The 23021-nt window shown below is 43.5% G+C and overlaps 1 protein-coding gene across 3 annotated transcripts in view; it reads right to left on the bottom strand.

Moving 5' to 3' along the window:
* MRC2 (mannose receptor C-type 2) overlaps positions 1–23021 on the bottom strand; it is a 95142-nt gene that overhangs the window by 61664 nt on the left and 10457 nt on the right. For all 3 annotated transcript variants that reach the window (XM_034416175.3, XM_034416174.3, XM_087892285.1), the window contains exons 2-3: positions 2432–2839; positions 782–955 (exon numbers count right to left, since the gene is read on the bottom strand). In XM_034416175.3, coding sequence (XP_034272066.1) covers positions 782–955; positions 2432–2839 — 582 coding nt within the window. The remainder of the gene's footprint in view (positions 1–781; positions 956–2431; positions 2840–23021) is intronic.

The following is a 23021-nucleotide window of genomic DNA, read 5'->3' on the forward strand; positions in this document are numbered from 1 at the left end:
CACTTGGCAACTGGCATGTATCTATGACAGTTACAGTGTCTCAGGATCATATGATCCCCATTTGGAACTTTCCATGCTGGCCTCTGTCAAAGTCTATGGGGGAAGCCAGATTTGCTTAAAAACTGCATGATTCACTTAACAACTGCTGTGATTCATTTAACAACTGTGGGAAAAAGATTATAAAATGGGGTGCAACTCGCTTAACAACTGTCTTGCTTTAGCAATGGAAATTTGGGGCTGAACTGTAGTTGTAAATTAATCTATATATGCATATGTATTTGTATACATATCCAGTGCCTATATAAACATCATTTTTCTACATGTTCCATGACAAAAGTACTCAAAGTCTGGCTGTACTGCTAAATCTGTATTTCACTGTTCTAGTTACTAAGGGGAAGGATCATATAATGCAGGAAAAGAAAGCAAGTACTAGAGAAAAATGCATACATATAATTTGAGCCTAGTTGCAAAGTAGCAACTAAAGGCAGGAAGTATAGGGAAGCAATATAGGTGAGTTAAGTTGACGGGAGGAAAGAATAACAAAAAGGCCCAGGAAAAATCTATAAAGATTTTTTACTAGCAGAATTATTCAGGAAATCCTAAACCTTAGGAGCTTAGCTGTGAAAAAGGAGAAACAATAAACTCTTGTGGAATCTAGAAAAAAAAAAAAAAGAACCCATTTAATTGCACATAGTCACCACTTAATTCTCATGAATAAATTGAAAAGTATTAGCCTAGGGTGCTATATGCCCACAATTCTGTACAACCGGAAACAGCTTACTCTTAATGGGGCAGAATCCCCATCTCTCATCTTTTCCATAATCCTGTGTGGTAGCACACCATAGATGACCATCTCCACGTCCCATACTTGTACAATCATGAAACCACTGATTATCGTACTTGAACGGGATGGTGCAAGGCTTTCCATGAGAGTTGCCTTGGATAGTGTAAATTTCTGGAAAAGAGAAAAAGCTATAGCTCATATTTGTCCTCTTCCTAGAAAAAGGAAATGTTTATAATTTTGAACAAAAGGTATGGCAATCAACACTTTGTAATCCAGTTTAAGATTCTATAATTCCTTTATGGATAGCCATAATCAGCCTGTGCTGCCTAATTTCAAATTGATCCAATACATATTTAATTGCTGGAAGATTGTTCCAATCCATGTATGACTATATTTCCCGCCCCGCCCACAATAGTCTCCCCACACACTCTTCAACAGAATCTATAAATTCTGCATCACATGGAGAACAATAGAAAATTCAGGGTTTATTTGTGGAAAAAGATGAAGTGGCTAAAGCATAAAAGTAGACTTTTGCACTTAAGTTGATAAATATTCAGCAGATAACTCAGTCCCTGGTAGTGTTCAAAAATATGCTACTTAACTCTTAAGAAAAATATATTTATTCCTGTCAAGAATGGTGATAGCTAAATACTGGAAAAGTTACTCCTATGATTTGGTTTATGTTTTGGCAGTATCTGAACAATTAATAGTTTTCAGAAAGCTTGCTAAGTTCATCTTTTCTGAAAACGATCTTTTATGGAACTTTAAAAATTATCCAATTTAATTACTGTTGATGTGATGATAAAATTGATTAGACAAAGATGCCACAAAACTCTTTTTGTGTTAATAGGTGGGTTATAGATCACAGTAGATTAATACAAAATACAATTAAATGAGATTGAATCTTTGAAACATAGTTCTTCTCTATGTGCAAAGACAATGGAGGGCAATGAAGATTCCACATGTATTCTTTTGGGAAAAAATACACATACCTATCTTATCAATTATAGGTTACAATTCCATATGTATTACTAAATTGCTCTAATCTAAATTTGATTTGGTTATTCATAATGCAAAAATCAGTCTTAAAATTCTGCATTAATATTACCTAAATACTGGATTGAGAGAAACTAAATAATTTGCATGTGCAGATCACCAATGACGACATCCAGGGCGGTGAGCGGGGCCTCCTGCCAGTTTTACTACCGGTTCTTGCGAACCAGTCTGAACTGGGGGCAACCCTCCACTGATTGCCTACCTATGAATCCTACAGATATTGCTAAACTGCAATTCCTAGTAACTCTAGCTAGCAGGGCTAAAATTAAGGGATGTTGGGAACATCCAGAAGCCCAAAATTACCCTTTAATTGCCATAGCAATGATCTGATAATGCTTGGACAATGAAAGTTTAATGCTGCCTATCACCATTTTGCTCTACTTTCAAGATGCAAAGGTAGCTAGCTGGTTGGCTATTGGAAGTAAAAATGCTAAATTACATAACTTGAACTCATATGCATGTATTACTATTAGCCTTTACTCATTAGAGTCAATGATATCTGTTAATGATATTTTTTGCTTATAATTTTAACAAAAACATTTAAAAGATATTAAATTTGGATAATGCAGAATCTTCTAACGTGGGTTTTACCAGAGTATGGCCTAGAGCACAAATCTTCATCATGGCCATAGATCTTCCATTGTCCTCCACGAGCCTGGTCACCTCTCTCAGCTGGTGTCAGTGACCAGTTCCCCAACCTCGAGCTCAAATACTGGGAAAGCTGGTCCCCTAGACTCCGACAGTTCCACCGCATGTTGACAGATTCACGGTCACATTCATAAGTGGCCAATGCATGGGTAGTGGCACTGCTGTTTGCAGTCTTCCAGGAGACTCCCAAGCACTGCATGTTTCCAATGTTGAAAAGCCGATTCCTGGAAACCCATTTCCACTTCTGAGCAGGAAGACTTGCATTACAGATCTTAGAAATTTTCACCAAAGTGTCCTTTGTTTCCAAGCAGCTCTGCAGACCAGTGTTATAGATGAGAAATATCCCAGAGTCTGAGAAAATACAAATAAACAATAACAAATATTACTATAGCTACTGAAGGGTCAAATACAGAAAACCATTCAGTATCAACTACCTGACACCTATCCCAAAATACCTCACAAATGAAGCCATGTATATTTGGCTTTGGCACCGAGTTAGAAGCAGGCAATAAATATGGCAAAAAAGTATTAGTAAATTAATATGGAATGGGAAAAGACCTGGAGTAAAAGAAATGTGTACAAGACACCAAAGAGAGACTTGGTCTTTGGCTCTTCCAAATTTAAGACTATATCATAAAGCAAGCTGCCTAACAAAGAGAACAGAATGGATAAAATTCCTGAATAGTTGAATGTCAGTTTTGGAGAGGGCTGATTTAGGATTTCATTGATGCTTATGGTACAGAGTCACAAAGGACAGTAAAAACATAAAAGGACATATTATCAAACAGTTTGATAAGCGTATGGAATATAGGTAGTCCTCAACTTTCAAACACAACTGAGCCCAAAATTTCTGCTGTCAAGTAAGACATTTGTTAAGTGAGTTTTGCTCCATTTTATGACTTTTCTTGCCATAGTTCTTAAGTGAATCACTGCAGTTGCTAAATTAGTAATACAATAAGTGAATCTGTTTTCCCCATTGACTTTGCTTGTCAGAAGCTTGCAAAAGGTGATAACCTGACCTTGGGACCCTGCAATTTGAATCAGTTGCCAAGCATCTGAATTTTGATCACATGACCATGGGAATGCTGAAACAGTCATAAGTGTGCAAAACTTTAAAAAAATCACCTTTTTCAGTGCTGCTGTAACCCTGAACAATCACTAAATGAATTGTAAGTGGAGAACTACCTGTACTCAACAATTTTCATCCCTCGCTTCTCTCTCAAACCCTTTTCATGTTGAGGTAACAGAAAGAAAAATATACCGTAATTTTCAGAGTATAAGACGCTCTGTTTAACTACTGCTATGATTTACTACCATAATTCAGGGCTCAATTATAGTCCCAAGTAAAGGAGTACCTATACTTTTTCAACATCAATTCTCCCATCAATTTTCCATCACTGATATATAATAATTTATACAGAAGTTCCAGTGAATCATTTTTGCAACTGTGTTATGTCATTATTTGTAATCAATTAATGAGATCTTCTTACACAAGCTGAATATATAATCTACTGTTTCTCCTGCTTCTTTGCACAATATGGATTTTAGATCATTTGATGATTTTGCAGTTCTGGTTTTGATTGCATTAGTTTAAATAGTTTGCTCTTATGCAGCCAAATTCAAGCTTTCATATTTTTTTAAGTTGTAAGCCACTGCCATGTTTTATCTTTGTTCTTTTTCCTTTCAGATTTTCATAGAAATTGATCATATAATTCTCCTTGTTACATTCTATTTGTATTTTTATTAAATTACATTATTACAACATTCAATTTTTGTTTCCTGTACATTTAGTAAGTTCCAATTTTTATCTTGTATCAATGCTTGTTGATACTTGCTATTATTTGTTATCATTGGTCACAATGTTGTTATTATTATTACATCCTTTTTTTCTACTTTTTTAGGTATTTTATTTTTTGTTAAGATTTGCTTCATCTATGCCTTACAGTATTTTCCCTTTATCAATATATAAATATCTAACAAAAGACAATATGCCAGGCACAAGTAACCAGGAATAGTTACTTCCTGGTTACGTGCACCTGGTAACCAAACCACTAAAAGTTTATTACATGCTACCTATGCACAAGAATTTCAAACTGATGATGCATTTGACCCCACTTTCAAGGTCCGCCTGATCATTGGCTACACAATATATACAGCTCAGAATTGAACTATAGGATTTTTGGTGCTCTCTGAACTTAGTTGTTATGTTTGCTGACATTTCATTACACAATTGGATAACATCATCAGTGTTAATGAGTATGGAGAAACTTCCTAACAGTAAGAAAAATTAACCAGTGGAACAGCTTGCCTTCAGAAGTTGTGGGTGCTTCTCACTGTAGTTTTTAAAAGAAGAGACCAGATAGCCATTTGTCTCAAATTGTTTAGGGCAGTGATGGTGAACCTTTTTGGCGTTGCGTGCCAAAAGTCTGAGCGCACGAGCGCTATTGCACTCGCCAGCACTCATAATGCAATACACGTGGCCATTTGTGCATGCGCGCATGATCCTCCCCACACTCCTCCTGTGAATGCACCCCTGCACTGTGCATGCATGCACACCCATGCATGCGCTCCCACTTTTTCCAAGGGGGCCAGTGCACCTCTTACCCAGAGGACAACAAGATACCGGCCCGTTCCCTGGCAACACAGCTGTTCCCCAATCGCCGGCGGCACTCTCGGCCCCGCCACCTCGGCAGCACCGCTGGGTGCTGGGTCCCAGGCTTCCCGGCAAGCCCCCTGCGCCTTTGCTGCCTCAGTCAGAAGCGGAAGCGGCCTGGGGAAGCACGGAGGTTGGGACTTGGTTAATGAAGCGGGTGCTGCGCAGGAGCTGTAAGGCAAGGCGCTGCCACCCAAACACACTGTTGCTGTGATCTCCACTGCCTGGAGATCTCCGCTGCCTCCCCGAATCCAAAAATGGGGTGTGCGGAGGCAAAACAAGAGCATCATGGTTTCATGTGCTGCACAGGAGGTGTAAGGCAAGGCAGCTAGCCACTCTGCTTGCCCCTTCTTCAGACAACCCAGACGGAGGGCGGTTGGCTTCTGCTCCTGGCCCAGTAAGAAAGAGAAGATGAGTCTGCGGAGAAGAAAGAGAAAGGCACGTTTTCAAGCGGCCGCACACCCCGTTTTGGGATTCGGGGAGGGGATCACAGCGCTGCTGCCCGAAAATGCTTTCCTCGATGGTTCTCAAGTGCACATTGCAGAGCCGCATGCCCTTCTCCTCCTCTGCAGACTCACTTTATCTTTCCTCCTGACCAGATCCACCGCCTGAAGCACAATGCAGTTTTTTTATTCAGAGAGGGGATTGCAGCGCTGCCACCTGAAAACCCTTTCCTCCTCAAATCCAAAAATGGGGCGTGCGGAGGCAAAACAAGAGCATCACGGTTTTGGGCACTGCACAGGGGGCATAAGGCAAGGCGGCTATCCGTTCTGCCTGCCCCTTCGTCAGACAACCCAGGCGGAGGGCAGTCAGCTTCTGCTCCTGGCCCAGGAGGAAAGAGAAGGTGAGTCTGCAGAGAAGGAAGGCACGCTGTTCTGCAATTTGCACTGGAGAACCAGGGAGGAGAGCATTTTCGGGCGGCAGCATCAGCCGCACACCCCGTTTTTGGATTTGGGGAGAGGATCGCAGCACTGCTGCCCAAAAACACTTTCCTCCATGGTACTCCAGTGCACATTGCAGAGCCGCATGCTCTCCTCCTCCTTCTCCGCACTCACTTTCTCTTTCCTCCTGGCCAGATCCGCCACCTGAAATGCAATGCACTTTTCTGATTCAGGGAGAGGATCACAGAGCTGCCGCCTGAAAACACTTTCCTCCCCGAATCCAAAAATGGGGTGTGTGGAAGCCAAAAAAATGCATTGCATTTCAGGCCTCCAGGGGAGGGATTGAAGCCTGCCATCATCCTGTCGGCTGCTCCTGCCACTGAGAGGGAAGCAGCAGCGTGAGAACTGCTGTCAGTGGGGGCAATGGGGTAGCAGCGGAAACGATGGGTGTGCTGGGGCTTCAATCCCACCCCGAAGGCCTGGGGCCATGCCAGAAGCCCACTTGGGCAGGGAGACATGGAAGCCCCGGCTTGGCCATCCTTGCCACTGCCATCCCCTCGCCCCTGCCGGTTGTTGCACTGCCACTCCCTGTCAGTGGCAGGAGCAGCTGGCGGGGCGGCAGCAGGCTTCAATCCCTCCCCTGGAGGCCTGGGGCCATGCCAGAAGCCTGCTTGGGCAGGGACACAGGGAAGCCCCAGCTCACCCATCCTTGCCACCACCAACCCCTCACCCCTGGGGGTGGCAGTTCTCGCGTTGCTGCTTCCCTGGCAGTCAGCAGGGCGGAGAGGGCGGTGGCAGGCTATGGCGGCAGACTATTTGCGCCAGCTAAGCGGCAGCGGTGGCTCCTCCTCCTGCCAGCCTCGCATTCCAGACAGTGTCCAGCCATACCTTGTTCCCCACCATGGTAGCCCATATGGATCCCAGGCAGAGCAGCTTTGGGGCCTTTCCTCGCAGCGGCGGTGGCATTGACGAAGCAAGCAGATGGGCGGGTGCAGAGGAGCGCCTGGCAGCAGCGCTCCTTACTGCCAAGGTGTGTATGTCCCAGGGCTGCATGCGGATGACAGCATGACCGATGCGCACACGTGCTAAGGGCACACCTTCATCTGGCTGCTGCCACAGACATGAAGGCCAGCTGATCGTTGCATGCGCATGTGCACCAGTAACTAGCAAATTAGCTGGCTGGTGCACATGTGTACCCCGGAAACCCAGAAGAGGAATAGGCGACGCCTCGCGTGCATGGCTCTGCATGCCACTTCTGGCACTCCTGCCATAGGTTCACATCATGGGTATAGGGTCCCCTGCTTGAGCAGGGTCAAGCAATTACAATTTGGAGTCAAAGACCTCCAAGCTGTAATTGTTAATTATATTAAATAGATATATCTATAAAGGGAAAAAGAAGCAGACAATAAATATGAAATAGAGTCTTAGAACATAGAATGCGGTTAAAAAAGACCTTTGGAGTCTTGATGTGGGAAATCCTAGATTCAATAGTCCCACATCTGTAATCAAACATTTTGGAAAGGAATGACTAAGTCAGTCTGCTGAGAGTAGGGACAATTAACGAGAATGATATATAGTACTTTGATTGCAAATAAATATATACTCTCATAATGTTTTAGTTAGTGTTTTAGTTCAAATTTCCAGGGATAACTAATGCTATGATTAACTTTCTTGTCTTAAACTGGGTTTTTTCCAAGAAAATTCTTAGCAGGATTTCTGGCTAGTTATGTGCTTTCAGGTCAGAAAATATGAGTTCTGAGACACCACCTTTTAAAAAAAAAAAGTTAAGCACTTTTAGGATCTCTTTTTTTAAGCAGCAAAAAGAGAAACATAAACTCCCCTTCGAAACAAAGACCGACAGCACATTTTAAGAAGAATCAGCTTTCCCCAACTTGCTCTATATTCTTAGCTTTGTGGTTTTAGAAACTTTCAGGTCACAGTAAGCTAAGTCAGCAAAAAGTGTGAGAGAGCCAAAAAAACGAACACAAAAAAAGCATCAACTTACTCTAAAAACAAAGGGCTAAAGTTGGAAAATTACAGCTTGTAGAACTTAGAAAATTACAGCCCCAAAAAGTATCATGACCTTTTGCTGAAGAGAAAAAAAGAAAAATAGTCATCAGTTACTTGGTTAATAAAGAGTTAAGGTAAAGGTGAAGGTTCCCCTCGCACATATGTGCTAGTTGTTCCCAACTCTAGGTGGCGGTGCTCATCTCCATTTCAAAGCCGAAAAGCCAGCGCTGTCCAAAGATGTCTCCTTGGTCATGTGGCTGGCATGACTAAACGCCAAAAGCGGATGGAACGCTGTTACCTTCCCACCAAAGGTGGTCCCTATTTTTCTACTTGCATTTTTTATGTGCTTTCAAACTGCTAGGTTGGCAGAAACTGAGACAAATAACGGGATCTTACCCCATTATGCGGCACTAGGGATTTGAACCGCTAAACTGCTGACCTTTCGATCGACAAGCTCAGTGTCTTAGCCACCGTATCCCTCAATAAATTACCTGATTAATAAAACCTTGGATCTATTTGGAAGATAATTCTTCTGATTATTTGATCTATTATAGTAAAATTCATGTCTTTAGGGGAGATGAAAACTTTAATAGATGAAGTGCAACAAGAGCAAGCATGGGCAGACCTCAAAAGGAATGTGTCTATCTTGCTCCTCATGTAATTACGCCTTTCTTTAGGACTATTGCATTGTCGATCTTCTTTGCAACCTGGTGAAGAATCTGATTATATATTGCTATTGGCCTTTGTATGTTTGTTCGTTTACAAAATTTATATGGCTATATTCTATATTCTATATTCATGTGAATGCGACCACATGTTTATTGGACCCGTGTCCCTCCTGGTTGGTGCTGGCTTCCTGGGAGGTTACACGAGGCTGGCTCCAGAGGATTATTAACGCTTCTTTGAGTGAGGGTGTCCTGCCGGCCGCCTTGAAAGAAGCGGTGGTGAGGCCCCTCCTCAAGAAGCTCTCTCTGGATCTGGCTGTTTTGGCTAACTATCGTCCAGCTCCAACCTTTGTTTTATTGCGAAGGTTGTTGAAAGTGTGGTGGCGCAGCAGCTGCCACAGTACCTGGATGAAGCTGTCTATCTAGGTCCTCTCCAGTCCGGCTTCAGGCCTGGGCACAGCACAGAAACGGCATTGGTCGCGTTGGTGGATGATCTCTGGAGGGCTCGGGATAGGGGTTGCTCCCCTATCCTGGTCCTATTAGATCTCTCAGCGGCTTTTGATACCATTGACCATGGTATCATGTTGCGTCGATTGGATGGGTTGGGGGTGGGGGTCACCGTTTTGCGGTGGTTCTCCTCCTACCTCTCTGAACGGTCGCAATCTGTGTTGACAGAGGGGCAGCGGTCGACCCCGAGGCGCCTTGTTTGCAGGGTACTGCAAGGGTGGGTCCTCTCGCCCCTTCTGTTCAACATTTATGTAAAGCCGCTGGGTGAGCTCATCTGTGGCTTTGGGGTGGAGTTCCATCAGTATGCTGATGACACCCAGCTGTACATCTCCACCCCAGGCCACCCCAACGATGCCTTTGAAGTGATGTCCTGGTGCCTGGAGGCCGTGCGGGCCTGGATGGGGAGAAACAGGCTCCGACTCAACCCTTCCAAGACCGAGTGGTTGTGGCTTCTGGTGTCCCGATATAGCCAGCTTGTGCCATTGCTGGTTATTGGGGGCGAATCACTGGCCCCCACGGAGAGGGCTCGCAACTTGGGCGTCCTCCTGGATGCACGGCTGTCTTTAGAAGAGCATATGACAGACGTGGCCAGGGGGGCTTTTTATCAGGTCCGCCTGATACGCCAGTTGTGTCCCTTTCTGGATCGGGACTCCCTACGCACGGTCACTCAGGCACTCGTCACTTCCTGCCTGGACTACTTCAATGCTCTCTACCTGGGGCTCCCCTTGGGGTGCACCCGGAGGCTCCAGCTGGTCCAGAATTCAGCCGCGCGGGGGATTATGGGAGCGACGGGGCGCTCCCATGTGACACCTCTCCTGCGCGAGCTGCACTGGCTCCCGGTGGTCTTCCGGGTGCACTTCAAGGTGTTGGTGACCACCTTTAAAGTGCTCCATGGCTTAGGGCTGGGGTATTTACGAGACCGCCTTCTGCCGCCAATAGCCTCCCACCAGCCAGTACGCTCGCACAGAGAGGGCCTCCTCAGGGTGCTGTCCGCCAGACAATGTCAGCTGGCGACCCCCAGGGGGAGAGCCTTCTCTGTGGCGGCACCCACCCTCTACCCCCAGAGATACGCACGATACCAGACCTCCGGACTTTTCGTCGGGCCCTGAAAACTCATTTATTTCATCTAGCCGGGCTTACTTGATCCCATCCGTTCGGTTTTAATTTGAAATTGGTTTTAATTGGGTTGTTTTAAATTGTGGGCCAAAATCATTTAAGTACCTTTTAAACTGTTTTTTAAATTTTGTATGCTCTGTTTTATCTCAGCTGTTCACCGCCCTGAGTCCTGCTGGAGAAGGGTGGTATAAAAATCTAAATAAATAAATAAATAAATAAATAAATAAATAAATAAATAAATAAATAAATAAATAAATAAATTCTGGGCAATATACAGCATCTATACTTAACAGATATCAAAACACATTGTACTCAGTTAGTCATTGGCTGCTTTCTTGTCCAAATTTGAGATGTTAGCTCAGAAAAAAATTAAACCCCCATACAGTATTTTTCCAGTCCCTTCAAGTCCAATTTACAGAAATGGGAGAAACTACACATGGACACTATTATTGCAATTATGCAATTAATTTCAAAATATGATAATTTTAAAGTTAATAGAATAGAATAGAATAGAATAGAATAGAATAGAATAGAATAGAATAGAATAGAATAGAATAGAATTTTTATTGGCCAAGTGAGATTGGACACACAAGGAATTTGTCTTGGTGCATATGCTCTCAGTGTACATAAAATAAAAGATACGTTCATCAAGAATCAAGAATACAGTTCTTTTAGGGGTGATCAATAACACCAAAGAATCAAAATTAAAAAACCTAGATTAAGCAAATGAGATGATAGACCCTGAAGTCAGTTAAACACAGCAGCTGGTACCAACCTGATGCGCTTCAGAAATGTTAAGAATAGTTATTTGTTGAGGATGAAAGAAGCAGAAGAGTGCTTGCAATGCATCTGGAGGTCACTAGGCTGGGAAGGCTGCACTACAGATGAATCGTTTGCCCTTTCCTTCCCTTTCTTTCTCTCCGCTTCTACAGTATTTTTTCCTGTTTCCTCTTACTTTTAAATATTATTATTCAGCCAAGATTGGCAAACATCTGGAAGCATGTCTTATTATCTAATCACCTGATTATTTTATCTCCTTATCATTTTACACTGGCACCTGAAAATTTGAAAACAATTATCCTCTACCTAGAAAAATGGCAGAGGAATTCTTTATTGGGAGAAGAGCTTTAAACGTAGTAAGCACACTCACAAAAATCCAATCTTCCACGCTTTTTCACATGTGTGTGATATACATTAATAGTGATGAAGTTTCAATTGTGTAATCATCATAACCATCTTGACCTTTTGGATGGCTCCTAAAAAACAGCATCACTTCTATGAAATTAAATTCTCGTAGCATTAGTTTAATGCCAACCTAGAGAGATCAGTGTAGAAGTGAGACAGACAAAGTAGGGAGGGATGATTTGTTAAGGAAATTTCCTGGTTAAACTTTAGTATATTACTTTGAAAATTAAAAAAGGAAGAATCCAGAAACACATTCATTTTCACAGCAAATTCTCTTGCTACAAATACTGCTATAAAAATGATCAAGGAAATAAATACCATTTTCTTTTCTAGACAGCTGGATGGTAATTCCCTCATGAAAGTTTATAGAACAGCTGCTCTGCCTCAAGGCAATTATTTATGGTATTTTGCAGAACAGTATCATAATCTCATCCTGATTAATATTCTAATGAAAATACTGAGTGAAATGCTGCTGTTCTCAAGGGAGATCAAAATTCTGAAATATGTCAGACAACCAGACTTAATTTTTTCTTGACTATCTCATAGGAGCAAAAGTCAGATTCCAGCAGGCTCAGGATACAGAAGTTGCCAATAGACACCAATCTGTGCTTTACTTAATTAAAATCTATCATATAAGGAATACCAAGTTGAAGCAGCTATAGCTATCACTAACATATTTTTTCCACACTACGTTAGGTTACAATAAAAGAGCCCAGACACACCACAGGGAAATTATGATATTGGCAGCTCAATCATTTTGTTCAATGAAAAGCTGTTTCATCTTCCTTGCTACGCAATGCAGTGTTGTCACATATTTTACCACATCTGCAACAGGAATACCCAGATGTTGTCTAGGGTGACCTCAAGCCTGACACTACATGGAGTCCACTTAGTGGGATGATGTTTGAGAGCCCTGAATCCAGACATCTGACACATCCAATCCAAATATAACATTTCATCAGACCCCTAGAATCACATATAAGAATCCAAGTACAAATGGATTGAATACAAGTGGGCTCAGATTGGATGCAATTAGCTACAATATTTTCTTTCTGTAGAGGAAAAAAGATAACATACTGAATGGATTTAATTATAAGATAAGCCAAGAACACTGTCAATTTTTGACTGGAACAAAATGATTCCTTTTGTCTATTTTTCTCATTGTTTTTCTTTTCTTTGTTTTACATTTGAGGAAGTAATATGACTAGACTATATTTTTCACTGTTCAGATGTTTTTATATATGTAATGACAACAGTTCACGCAGTTAAGAATAAAGAACATAAAAGCATAATGAGACATCTTATGCAATAATATAATAATGCACAATTTATAGAACTAGAATTAATTTAGAGCTTTTGACAAATAAAATGGAAATGTTGACAACAGATTAGATGGGGAAGTGAAGAAGAGATTGTTAATGAAATAAGTAATGGGAAATCTGAAATTAAAGTAAAACAATCTTGAAAACCTGATAATGAAAGTAAAGGAAATGAGAAAACTGAGGGAAAAATGAAGAAGGAGCAATGGACAGCATTATAGGCCACAGAAACAAATTAGCCAGTTGAATAGCCAGTTGAATTGCGCGGCCCAGTTGCATGCCAGCAACTGGGCCGCGCAAACAAGCGAAGCCCCATCTGTGGGATGCAGACAGCACATGAAACCACACTTCTCTGCTCCCTGGAAAAATCTTTCTCCATGGAACTGATCACTGGTACAATTTTCTCTGCCTATAGAGATTCCCCAAGTAGTTTAAAATTCATGACTTGAAAAACATTTTCCAATGGAACCAATTCTGTATCCTTTCACTGCAGGATTTTTAATCCACTCTTTTACCTTTTACAGGTAATCCCCAAGTTATGACAGTTCACTTAGCCACCATTCAAAGTTATGACATACCCCCCCCAAGTACTTATGACAGAGTTCTGAAATTATAAATGTTGCAGCATCACAGCAGTTGTTCACACTTACAAACAACCGCAGAGGCTCTGCAACATTTGCCCTGCGTATTTACCCCCCATACCGGGTCTCCACAGGTACTAGGCCTGTGGATACTCACCTTGCGAAGATCTAGCAAGCTTTCAGTTTCTTGGCCTACTTCGGTGCTTCAGGCCTTCAGTGCAATTGCAGAGAATGGAAGCCTAAAATACCGCAAGATCACGTGAGATCAGAAGTATGAGATGTCGTGCTATTGATCTCGCCTGATCTCACGGTACTTTGGGCCTCTGTTCTCTGTAAATGGAGGCCTGGATGAGATCTACAGCAAAAGGCTTTGCAAATGGCGGGAAGGTCTGAATCACCAAAGCAAAAACCCTTGAACAAAGGCTTGCCGAGGCCTACTGGGCTGAGAGTTTGCATCCCTATAGGCTCCGGTCATTTTTGCAAAACCTTTTGACACCGAGAACAGAGGCCAGGAGGGGCACGCACATCCTTCCGGGCCTCCGTTTACAGCAACAAAGGCCTTCCCTCAAGGCCTTTGCTGCTGAGAATGAAGCTTCTGTTCATGGCAGCAAAGGACTTTCCTCAAGTCTTTGCTGCCGAGAATGGAGGCCTGGAAGCGTCCATGTACCCTTCCTGAGCTCCATTCTTGGCAGCAAAGGCTTTTTGTAAAAATGACTGGAGCCTATAGGGATGCAATCTCTAGTCCTTGTAGGCCTCAAGGCAAAACCATGGCAGAGAGGGTGGAATGTGGACAGCTCCGTTGATCGTCGAGATCTACATAAGATAAGTGACCCGAATGGGGGCGAAGCATGAGATATCTCAATAGGTGGCCTTCCACACGCCGAGATATCTCATGTGCCCTTAACGACCTGTGTATTTGATTAGCGAATGCGTGGGCAAAAGCAGAGAGTGATCACGGTCAAGCTATGTAATTCACTCCTTTGAATCCTTGGGTTACGAACATAATTGGTAGGCTCCATTACATTCATAACTGGAGGACTACCTGTATTTGGTTATAATTCTATATAAGTTGCGTATTAGAATTGTAAATAAGGTATTCTGTTCTATTTTGTTATTTTTATTTTTATTTTTTTAGATGCATTGATTAATTATACAGCATCCTTCATATTTTAACGTAATGTTCAACTGTTGAATTAGGAAGGAAGAAAAGAGTAAAAAGATCTGAAGCACATTCTTGAAAAAGAAGATTCACAGCAACTCTCAGTTCTCTTGTAAAAGCTATTTTATGTTAACTGTCAGTTTGTAACAATAAGGTGAGAAGTGTCCCAGGTTTTATTGATTAGTATCCAAAGATCCATGTATAAATTTACTTTTTCAAAACACAGTGTTATGATCTGTATAGCAGGGGTGAAATGCTACCGTTTGGACTGGTTCAGCTGAACCGATAGCGATGATTGCCATTGGTTCACTAAACCAGTAGCAATCATTTCTGGTGACCCCGACCCTGCCCACTGGTCGCCCACTCAACAGGCATGCCGGGGATGCCTTGCCTGCCACCTCCGTGCGTTGTGCTTGGAAGGGGCCACCACTGCCACTCTTGTCACCGCCGCTCTCACCACCCTCCCGCTCCGCCTGGATGCAGATGTCTTCCTGCACTCCTGGAGCACCACCGCGCCGCCGCCATTCACTTTCTTCCTTCTCCTGCCACGAAATGAAAGCGAATGGCGGCAGCCCTTCGGGAGGGCAGGTGGACATATTAATTATAGTTGTCAGCTGCAGATGTCCACCTGCCCTCCCGAAGCACCACTACAGCAAACAAAACAACCCCATTGCACCGTGTCTCCTCCTGCAGCCAAACCCGCACAGCTGTGCATGCCCTTTCCTCAAATGGACTGTGCATGGGGCGCTTGGAGAGCGAGCGACCAAGAGAGCTCTCCAACCTCTGTTTTTGTGTGTGTATGTGTGAGGGAGGGAGGGAGCAATCTGAAGCCGAGGCACCCAAACATCTAGAGCGGCTGTTGGCTGCGTGGCTCTTTGCCACCGGTGGCCAGCCCGGTGAGGAAGCGCACAGCCTCAGCTTTGCACTCGGGGAAGCAAGGGGGAGTGACATGACAGCGGCTTCCCTGCTCAGCCCCGACAAGCCTTGATAGTACAGTGGTCTACGCACCCTGTTATTAACACAGCTGCCTGCAATTTACTGCTGGTTCAAGGGCAAAAACGGCCTTCTCCCCCCCAGGAGGCCCTCCAGAGGCCAGAAATGGCCTGTTTGCTGACTTCCAGTGAGCCCAAAAAGCCCGAAAACCAGCTGGCTGGCGCGCACGAGTGCTGGAGCTGTGCTCATGTGCCCACCGATATGGCTCCGTGTGCCACCTGTGCACGCGTGCCATAGGTTCACCATCACGAAAGTAGACATTTATTTAGATAATCCACAACTGTATTCTCCTTCTCAATCTTACATGCCAGTACAAAGAGATGTTAAGTCATCTTCTAGAGATGATGGTTTATCATTCCAGGAACATAGCAAGGCCTGACAACTTCCTCTAAAAAGAGTCAAAATCGGTGGGAGCTTCTGGGAGATTCCTTTTTTGTTTTCCTCTAGTCTTTGCTCAGGAAAAGATAGGAATATAAACTCAAATCTGTCTAACAAAGAGGAAGGAATATACAATTTCCTAAACCTAAACTATATAAATTTATCCTTTTTTAAATACCGTATTTTCCGGCGTATAAGACCCCTGGCCTAAGACTATCGGAAAACACATAGACCCAAAATGGCCCCTGAAACAAGCAGGAACCTCACACAGCCACAAAAAGCCCCAAAACCCAACTTTCACACTTTACACACACAAAATTCCACATACAGCTTTGTGAGATTTTGTGTGTTTGTGTAGTTAGAGTGAAACACTACAGAAACACACTAAATCTCAGAAAGCTGCACAAATATTATTTTATTTTATTTTATTTTTATTTTTATATGAAAGCTAAATTTAAAACTTCCTAAACTTTAAATGGCTAGGTCTAAAAAAGAACAACTAAAAAAACCCCAATTAACTATTTTTTTTAAAAGATCCCAAAGGGGAAAAAAACTTACCCAATAGAACAGGGGTCTCCAACCTTGGCAACTTTAAGACTTGTAGACTTCAACTCCCAGAATTCCTCAGCCAGCTTTGTTTTGCTGGCTGAGGAATTCTGGGAGTTGAAGTCCACAACTCCCTGCCTGCTTGATTGCAGGCAGGGAGTTGCTTGCTGATGGAATGGATTCAGGCAAGCGAAGCAAGGCAAGCAGCTAAGGCAGTGGTTCTCAACCTTCCTAATACCGCGACCCTTTAATACAGTTCCTCATGTTGTGGTGACCCCCAACAATAAAGTTATTCCTAAAACCATCAAAAATATGTGTTTTCCGATGGTCTAAGGCCAGGGGTCCCCAACCTTTTGGACCTCAGGGACCACCAACTTCATAATTTTAAATTTCGCGGACCACTAATACGAATCCAGTGCGCCGCTTGCTGAAACACCTGGACTCCCAGTACGGGAGGGGTCCTTCAGGCACTCTCCCTCCTCTCTGTCTCTCTCTCTGGGTCTCCCACTCTTTCTCTCTCATTCTCTCTTTCTCTCTCTCTCATTTTCGCTTTCTCTCTCTCTCCCTCTCTTTCTCATTCTCTTTCTCTCTCCCCCCTCTCATTCTCTTTCTCTCTCCCCCTTTCTCATTCTTTCTTTCCCCCACTCTTTCTCTTTCTCTCCCCCTTTGTCATTCTCTTTCTCCCCCCTTTGTCATTCTCTTTCTCTCTCTCTCTCTCTTTCTCTCTCATTCTTTCTCCCCTCTTTCTCTTTCTCCCACTCTCTTTCTCTCTCCCCCACTCTCTCTCATTCTCTCTTTCTCTGTCCCGTTTCTCTCTCCCCCCCACTCTTTCTCTCTCCCCCTCTTTCTCTTTCTCTCTCTCCCACTCTTTCTCTCTCATTCTCTCTTTCTCTCTCCCTCTCATTCTGATTCTTTCATTTTGTCTCTCTCTCTCTCATTCTCTCTCTGATTCTTTGATTCTCTTTCATTCTCTGTCTCTTTCTGTCTCTCTTTCTCTCTCTCACTCTCTCTCTCTGATTCTCTCTGTCTCTTTCTCTCATTCTCTTTCATTCTGTCTTTCTCTCTCTTTCATTCTTTGTCTCTCTGTCTCATTCTGATTCTCTCTCTCTTATTCTCTCTTTCATTCTTTGTCTCTTTCTCTTTCTCTCTCTGTCTCATTCTGATTCTCTCTCTCTGATTCTCTCTTTCATTCTTTGTCTCTTTCTCTTTCTCTCTCTGTCTCATTCTGATTCTCTCTCTTTTTCTCTCATTCTCTCTCTCTCTCATCTCATGGGCCAGCCAGTGTCTTGGGGCTGAGAGGAAGTCAAGCATCTCCCTGAGAGACTGAGGGCCGGAAGAAGTGTGGGAGCAAAGCACTACTTTGTGTGGCATGAGCATTCGCCTTGGTATATTTGTGCTAGCCGATGGCCAAGGCAGCCCTCATCTCTCTGCTGAAAGTGCAGCATCAGGATTCTGCCTTGGTATATTTGCGGCGCAAGGCAGCCTTCATCTCCTGATGCTTGGGACTTGGAGCGGTAAATGGTGACTCGTCCGGGGAGCAGCTGGATTTTGCTCTCCATTGCGGACGCCAGATCAGCCCCCTGCAAGATCTCATATTTCGAGGAGCGCTCCCTGAAGCGGGGCTGGAAACTTTGGTTGGGCTGCTTGAGAGAGGAGAACTTGCAGGGGGGGGCGATCTGGTGTCTGCAATGGAGAGCAAAATCCGGCTTCTCTCCGCTGTAAGAGCGGCATCAGGATTCCGCCTTGGTATATTTGCGGCACAAGGCAGTCCTCATCTCCTGATGCTTGGGACTCAGAGAGGTAAATGGTGACTGGTCCGGGGAGCAGCTGGATTTTGTTCTCCATTGCAGACACCAGATCACCCCCCTGCAAGCACTCCTCTCTCCAGCAGCCCAACCGAAGTTTCCAGCCCCGCTTCAGGGAGCGCTCCTCGAGAGACGAGAGTTTGCAGGGGGACGATCTGGCATCCGGATTAGAGAGCAAAATGCCATTTACCATTCTGAGTCCCAGGCAGCAGGAGAGGAGGGCTGCCTTGCGCCACTGGCTGGCACAAATATACCAAGGCGAATGCTGTTGCCGTACAAACGAAAGTAGTGCTTCACTCACACAGCTTCCAGCCATCGCAAACGCCGCTTCTTCCCGCTTCTGCCGCCCCCTCCCCCACCGCCACAACAGCACCATTCATTCCGGATGGTGAGGGCTGTGCTCGTTTTTCCGTATTGCACCACCTGCAAAACCCCTGTTAAAGGATTGTTTGACCCCCAACCGCTGAGCTAAGGTAAGCAAGCTGGAGGGGGAAAAGTGTTTCCCTTCTCCAGGGCTCTGGCGATCCCAGCTGAGTTGCCTGATTAGCAGATTGTCAGAGTTTGGATCGCCAGAGCCATTTAAGGCTCGTCAGAGCCTTTCGGGCTGGTCTGCCTGGTTACAGGAGAACGACACCCGGCGTATAAGACGACCCCCGACTTTTGAGAAGATTTTCATGTGTTAAAAAGTCGTCGTATACGCCGGAAAATATGGTACCTGTATGGGAAAAGGGTGCATTTCCATATTCTGTGAGATTTTATGGAGACCAAGAGAACCTTTTCTTGCCATTAGTTGGGCCTGGGCCCTTCTTCAGGATAGAAATTCTAAGAACCTTTTCAACCTGGAAACCTTTGCTGCTCTCTTGATAGGACTGGTCTCAGCAATCTCCTTTCAGCTTTCCTGCTGACATGTTCCCATTGAATACATTTAGTCTTTTCTCTCACACACAAGCAGGAAAGGCAAAGGCATATAGGTTACATGGCTTGCCTCTGCTACCCCCACCCCCCAATTGTTCCTCACAAGTCATTTCTTTCAGGAATTAAACCATCTTCCAACACACATGCAAGTTAATTATTTATAACTATAACATATCCTTTATTTTGCTTCAAAAAGCAAAAGCCCTCCTCCTTAAATTAGTTGTGTTCCGCCCTCCTATTTACAATAAAAATTAATGGGGAGCTGTTCAGCTTTCTATTCATATCCCTGAACTTAAACAAAAATCAATCAAAGTCCATCTGCATTTCCCACCTTCATCAACTTGGAGTGACAGCATTAAGATTCATTCTGGCAGAAAAAAGCTGCCTTTCTTGTAGGAATGAAAACCAAAAGCCATAAGAGCATCTCAGAAAATTGCCTAGGTCAGGAGTTTTCAAACTTTGCAATGCCACAGTGTCCTAAAATGATAAATTGATTTGTGCAGTATCACCAACCATTAATAAAATGAATTAGTTCATTGGATTGGGATTAAATAAAAGATAAACAAATAGTTTACTTTTAAAAATTAATGTTTTTAACAAAACAATGATAGAATTTTACAACTTATTAAAATAAAATGTAAATTTAAAACAAATTTAAATACATATTTTAATGAAAAAGGATAAGCTTGTTTACTTTTGCACAGTCCCTGAAACATGTTAAAATTTTAAAATGGACACTCGTGTTTCTCTCCATATTTACTTTCAATAACTGTTTGCTCTTTATAGCAACAACTGAAGAAAACACAGACTCACCAAAAAAGATTCTTATAAATGTTTATCAGTGTTTCCAGGGGTGGGTTCTACTTACCTTTACTACCAGTTCACAATAGGGCTGCTCACGCTCGCTCGCTTCACTCGCACACACACACGCTCTTCTGTGCAAGCACAAAGCTTCTGCACATACGCAGAAGCATTTTGATGATGTTGGGGTCGGTGGGTGGAGCCTCCCACCGGTTTTACTACTGGTTCTATAGAACCGGTGCGAACTGGGGGCAACCCACCACTGAGTGCTTCTAAAATATTTATTTTGTCATATCTCTGAACAAAAATCTTTTATTTAAAAGATGCCTTTTATATCAAATCAAAACATATATATTTAATGCTTACTAGTAACTCATAATCAAATTGGAATGCTTATTAAATTTACAGAAGATCCTAAATTATATGGATAGTTAATACCATTAAAATAAATTTCAAAATTACCTTTATAGATTAAAGGAATTGGTTAAAAATAACTAATTTAACAGGGATAAATTCAAAGTTATTCATGCATCATGAAATTTCAGGCTGCACCAACAGAAGCATAGTTTCCAAACCATGGGAAATAATCGTTCAAGTTTAATCTTTAGACAGAGTCTACAACAAACTGGTGTGCAATTCTTGGAATTATACTTTAAGAAGAAACTGGAACACCCTCAGAGAATGGCAATACAAGTAATCCTCAACTCACAATTCATTTACTGACCATTCAAAGTTAGCACAGCACGGAAAAAAGTGACTTATGACTGTTTTCACACTTTCGACTGTTGCAGTATTCCTATGGTCACATGATCAAAATTCAGATGCTTGGCAACAGGGTGGATTTGATTTAAATCAAACTGATTTAAATCACGATTTAAATCAAACTGATTTAAATCACGATTTAAATCACGATTTAAATCACGATTTAAATCACTAGTCAGTAAGGCTTGATTTAAATCATAGTTTTCTACATAAAGATTAATTCTTGCTAGTATAACTAGGATTTCCTGCTTTCTAGAGAATATAAATCACGCGGCACAGCTGATCGTCAGAAATACCGGTCTGGACAAACCGGTAGCTTTTTTTTACTATCATTTCTCCTGAACTGGTAGCTTTTATTACAACCGGTAATAAAACCGGTTGTACCGGTGCGAACCGGTAGCATTTCACCCCTTTATGAAGGCTGTACCTTTTGACACAAAACTACTGAAAGTTAAACAGTGCCAAATAGACCCTGGAAGTGAATTGGAATTGTTACCTGGAAACTTGGACATCAGCTCATAAGTGGACTTTGAATAGGCTCATAAACTCATCAAAGCTAAGAAATATATTTTGGCAATGCTGTAACTGCTTCCAATATCTAGCTAAAATCTATAAACCACATTTTGTACAAATTGAATTTGCAAAATACTTCAATAGCAGATCCACCTAATACAATTTCCCTGAAAATAAGACGCAGTCTAATTTTTTTTGGTTACCAAAATAAGCACCGTGGCTTATTTTTAGGGCAGATCTTATTTTTTTCGCAGCCACAATGGAGCAGGAGGTGAGGCAGGGGGCTGGAGGATGAAGCAAGGTGGTGGAGGGTGGAGGATGAAGTGAGGTGGGGGGTGCGGAGCTGCTCCATGCACCCCACAGTGGCTTACTAGAGGGCCCTGCAGGCAGGCCATCAACGTGCTGACAACTGCTTGGCCTTGTGGCGGCAGCTCCAACAGCCCTGTGCAGGATTGCTGCCTCGGTTCTTCTCCTTCCTCACCACAACAAAGCAGGAGACTGAGTGATGTGTCAGTGCTGCGGCCACTGCTCTAAGCGAGGCAGTCGGGAAGGGGGGTGGAGGACAAAGCAAGGCAGGGAGGTGTGGAACTGCCCCATGCGCCCCGCACCAGCTTACCAGAGGGCTCCTCAGTCAGGCCATCAATGCCAAAAACAGCTGAAAGTGTGCCGTTGAAGTTTTGACTGCTGGGTGGGACCTCTCCTGACAGAAACATCTTCCCCACTTTCCTTCCAGAGCAAATTGCCTTTGTGTAATCAAGCCCTGGAAGATTGTGGAAAGTGTGTGCTTAGAAACAACGCGCAGCCTCTCCCAGTAACAAGAATTGCAGGCAACTCTGTGCCTTTCAAACAATCTTCCAGGACTTGAATACTACACTTTCAGCTGTTTTCAGCGCCGCTTGGTTTACCATCCCATCCCTGCCAGGCTGGTCTGATGGACGGGATTGCCTTCCGCCTTCCCCGCCACCGTGGTCTGAGGCTACATGACGAATGGGGATTGACCATCCCCCAAACCACACCACTGTCAAAGTAGATCCTGAATGCTGCACTGCAATAGCAAGAAGAAAAGTGGAGCGAGGGAAAGAGGGGGGGAGAAGGAGGAGGGAAAGTGGCCGAGTGAGAAGTGGGGCTATTCCAGCCGGCCAAGCACCGAAGTGCCGCCACTGCGCGTGAGAGAAACCCAATCCAACCTCTGTGTGTGTGTGTGTGTGTGTGTGTGTGTGTGTGTGTGTGAGAGAGAGAGAGAGAGAGAGAGAGAGAGAGAGAGAGAGAGAGAGAGAGAGATATCCAATCCAACCTCAGAGTGTTATACCAGGGCTGGGAGCGGTGTACTCTCTCCCTCTCCTCCTTCATTGCATTGCGCAACAATCACTAGTCCCCACTTTTTCACTGGCCTGCATTGCCCCATGTCTCCCTTCTCCATTCTTCAAATGCCAGCCCTGTTTTCTGCCACTTCTCCTCCCAGTGTTGTGTTCCTCCTTTGAAGGGAGAAGCGAGACGCGGAGCAATGCAGGCCAGTGAAACAGGGCTGCCATTTCCACCATGTGCAGAGCAACAAGAGTAGTTTGAGGGACTAAAAGAAAAAAAGTTCAGTCAGACTTTCCAATTTTGTGAAATCTTTTTCTTTTCGTGAGAAGTTGGAAGGTCTGATTGAATTTTTCTTTTTAGTCCCACAAACTTTTGTTGCTCTGCATGTGGCGGCAGAGAAAGCAACAGAGCTGGAAAGCAGGTTAGCAAAGGAATGCTT

The sequence above is a fragment of the Pantherophis guttatus genome, chromosome 4, assembly GCF_059756535.1.
Source record: "Pantherophis guttatus breed Tessera chromosome 4, ASM5975653v1, whole genome shotgun sequence".
Lineage (NCBI taxonomy): Eukaryota > Metazoa > Chordata > Lepidosauria > Squamata > Colubridae > Pantherophis > Pantherophis guttatus.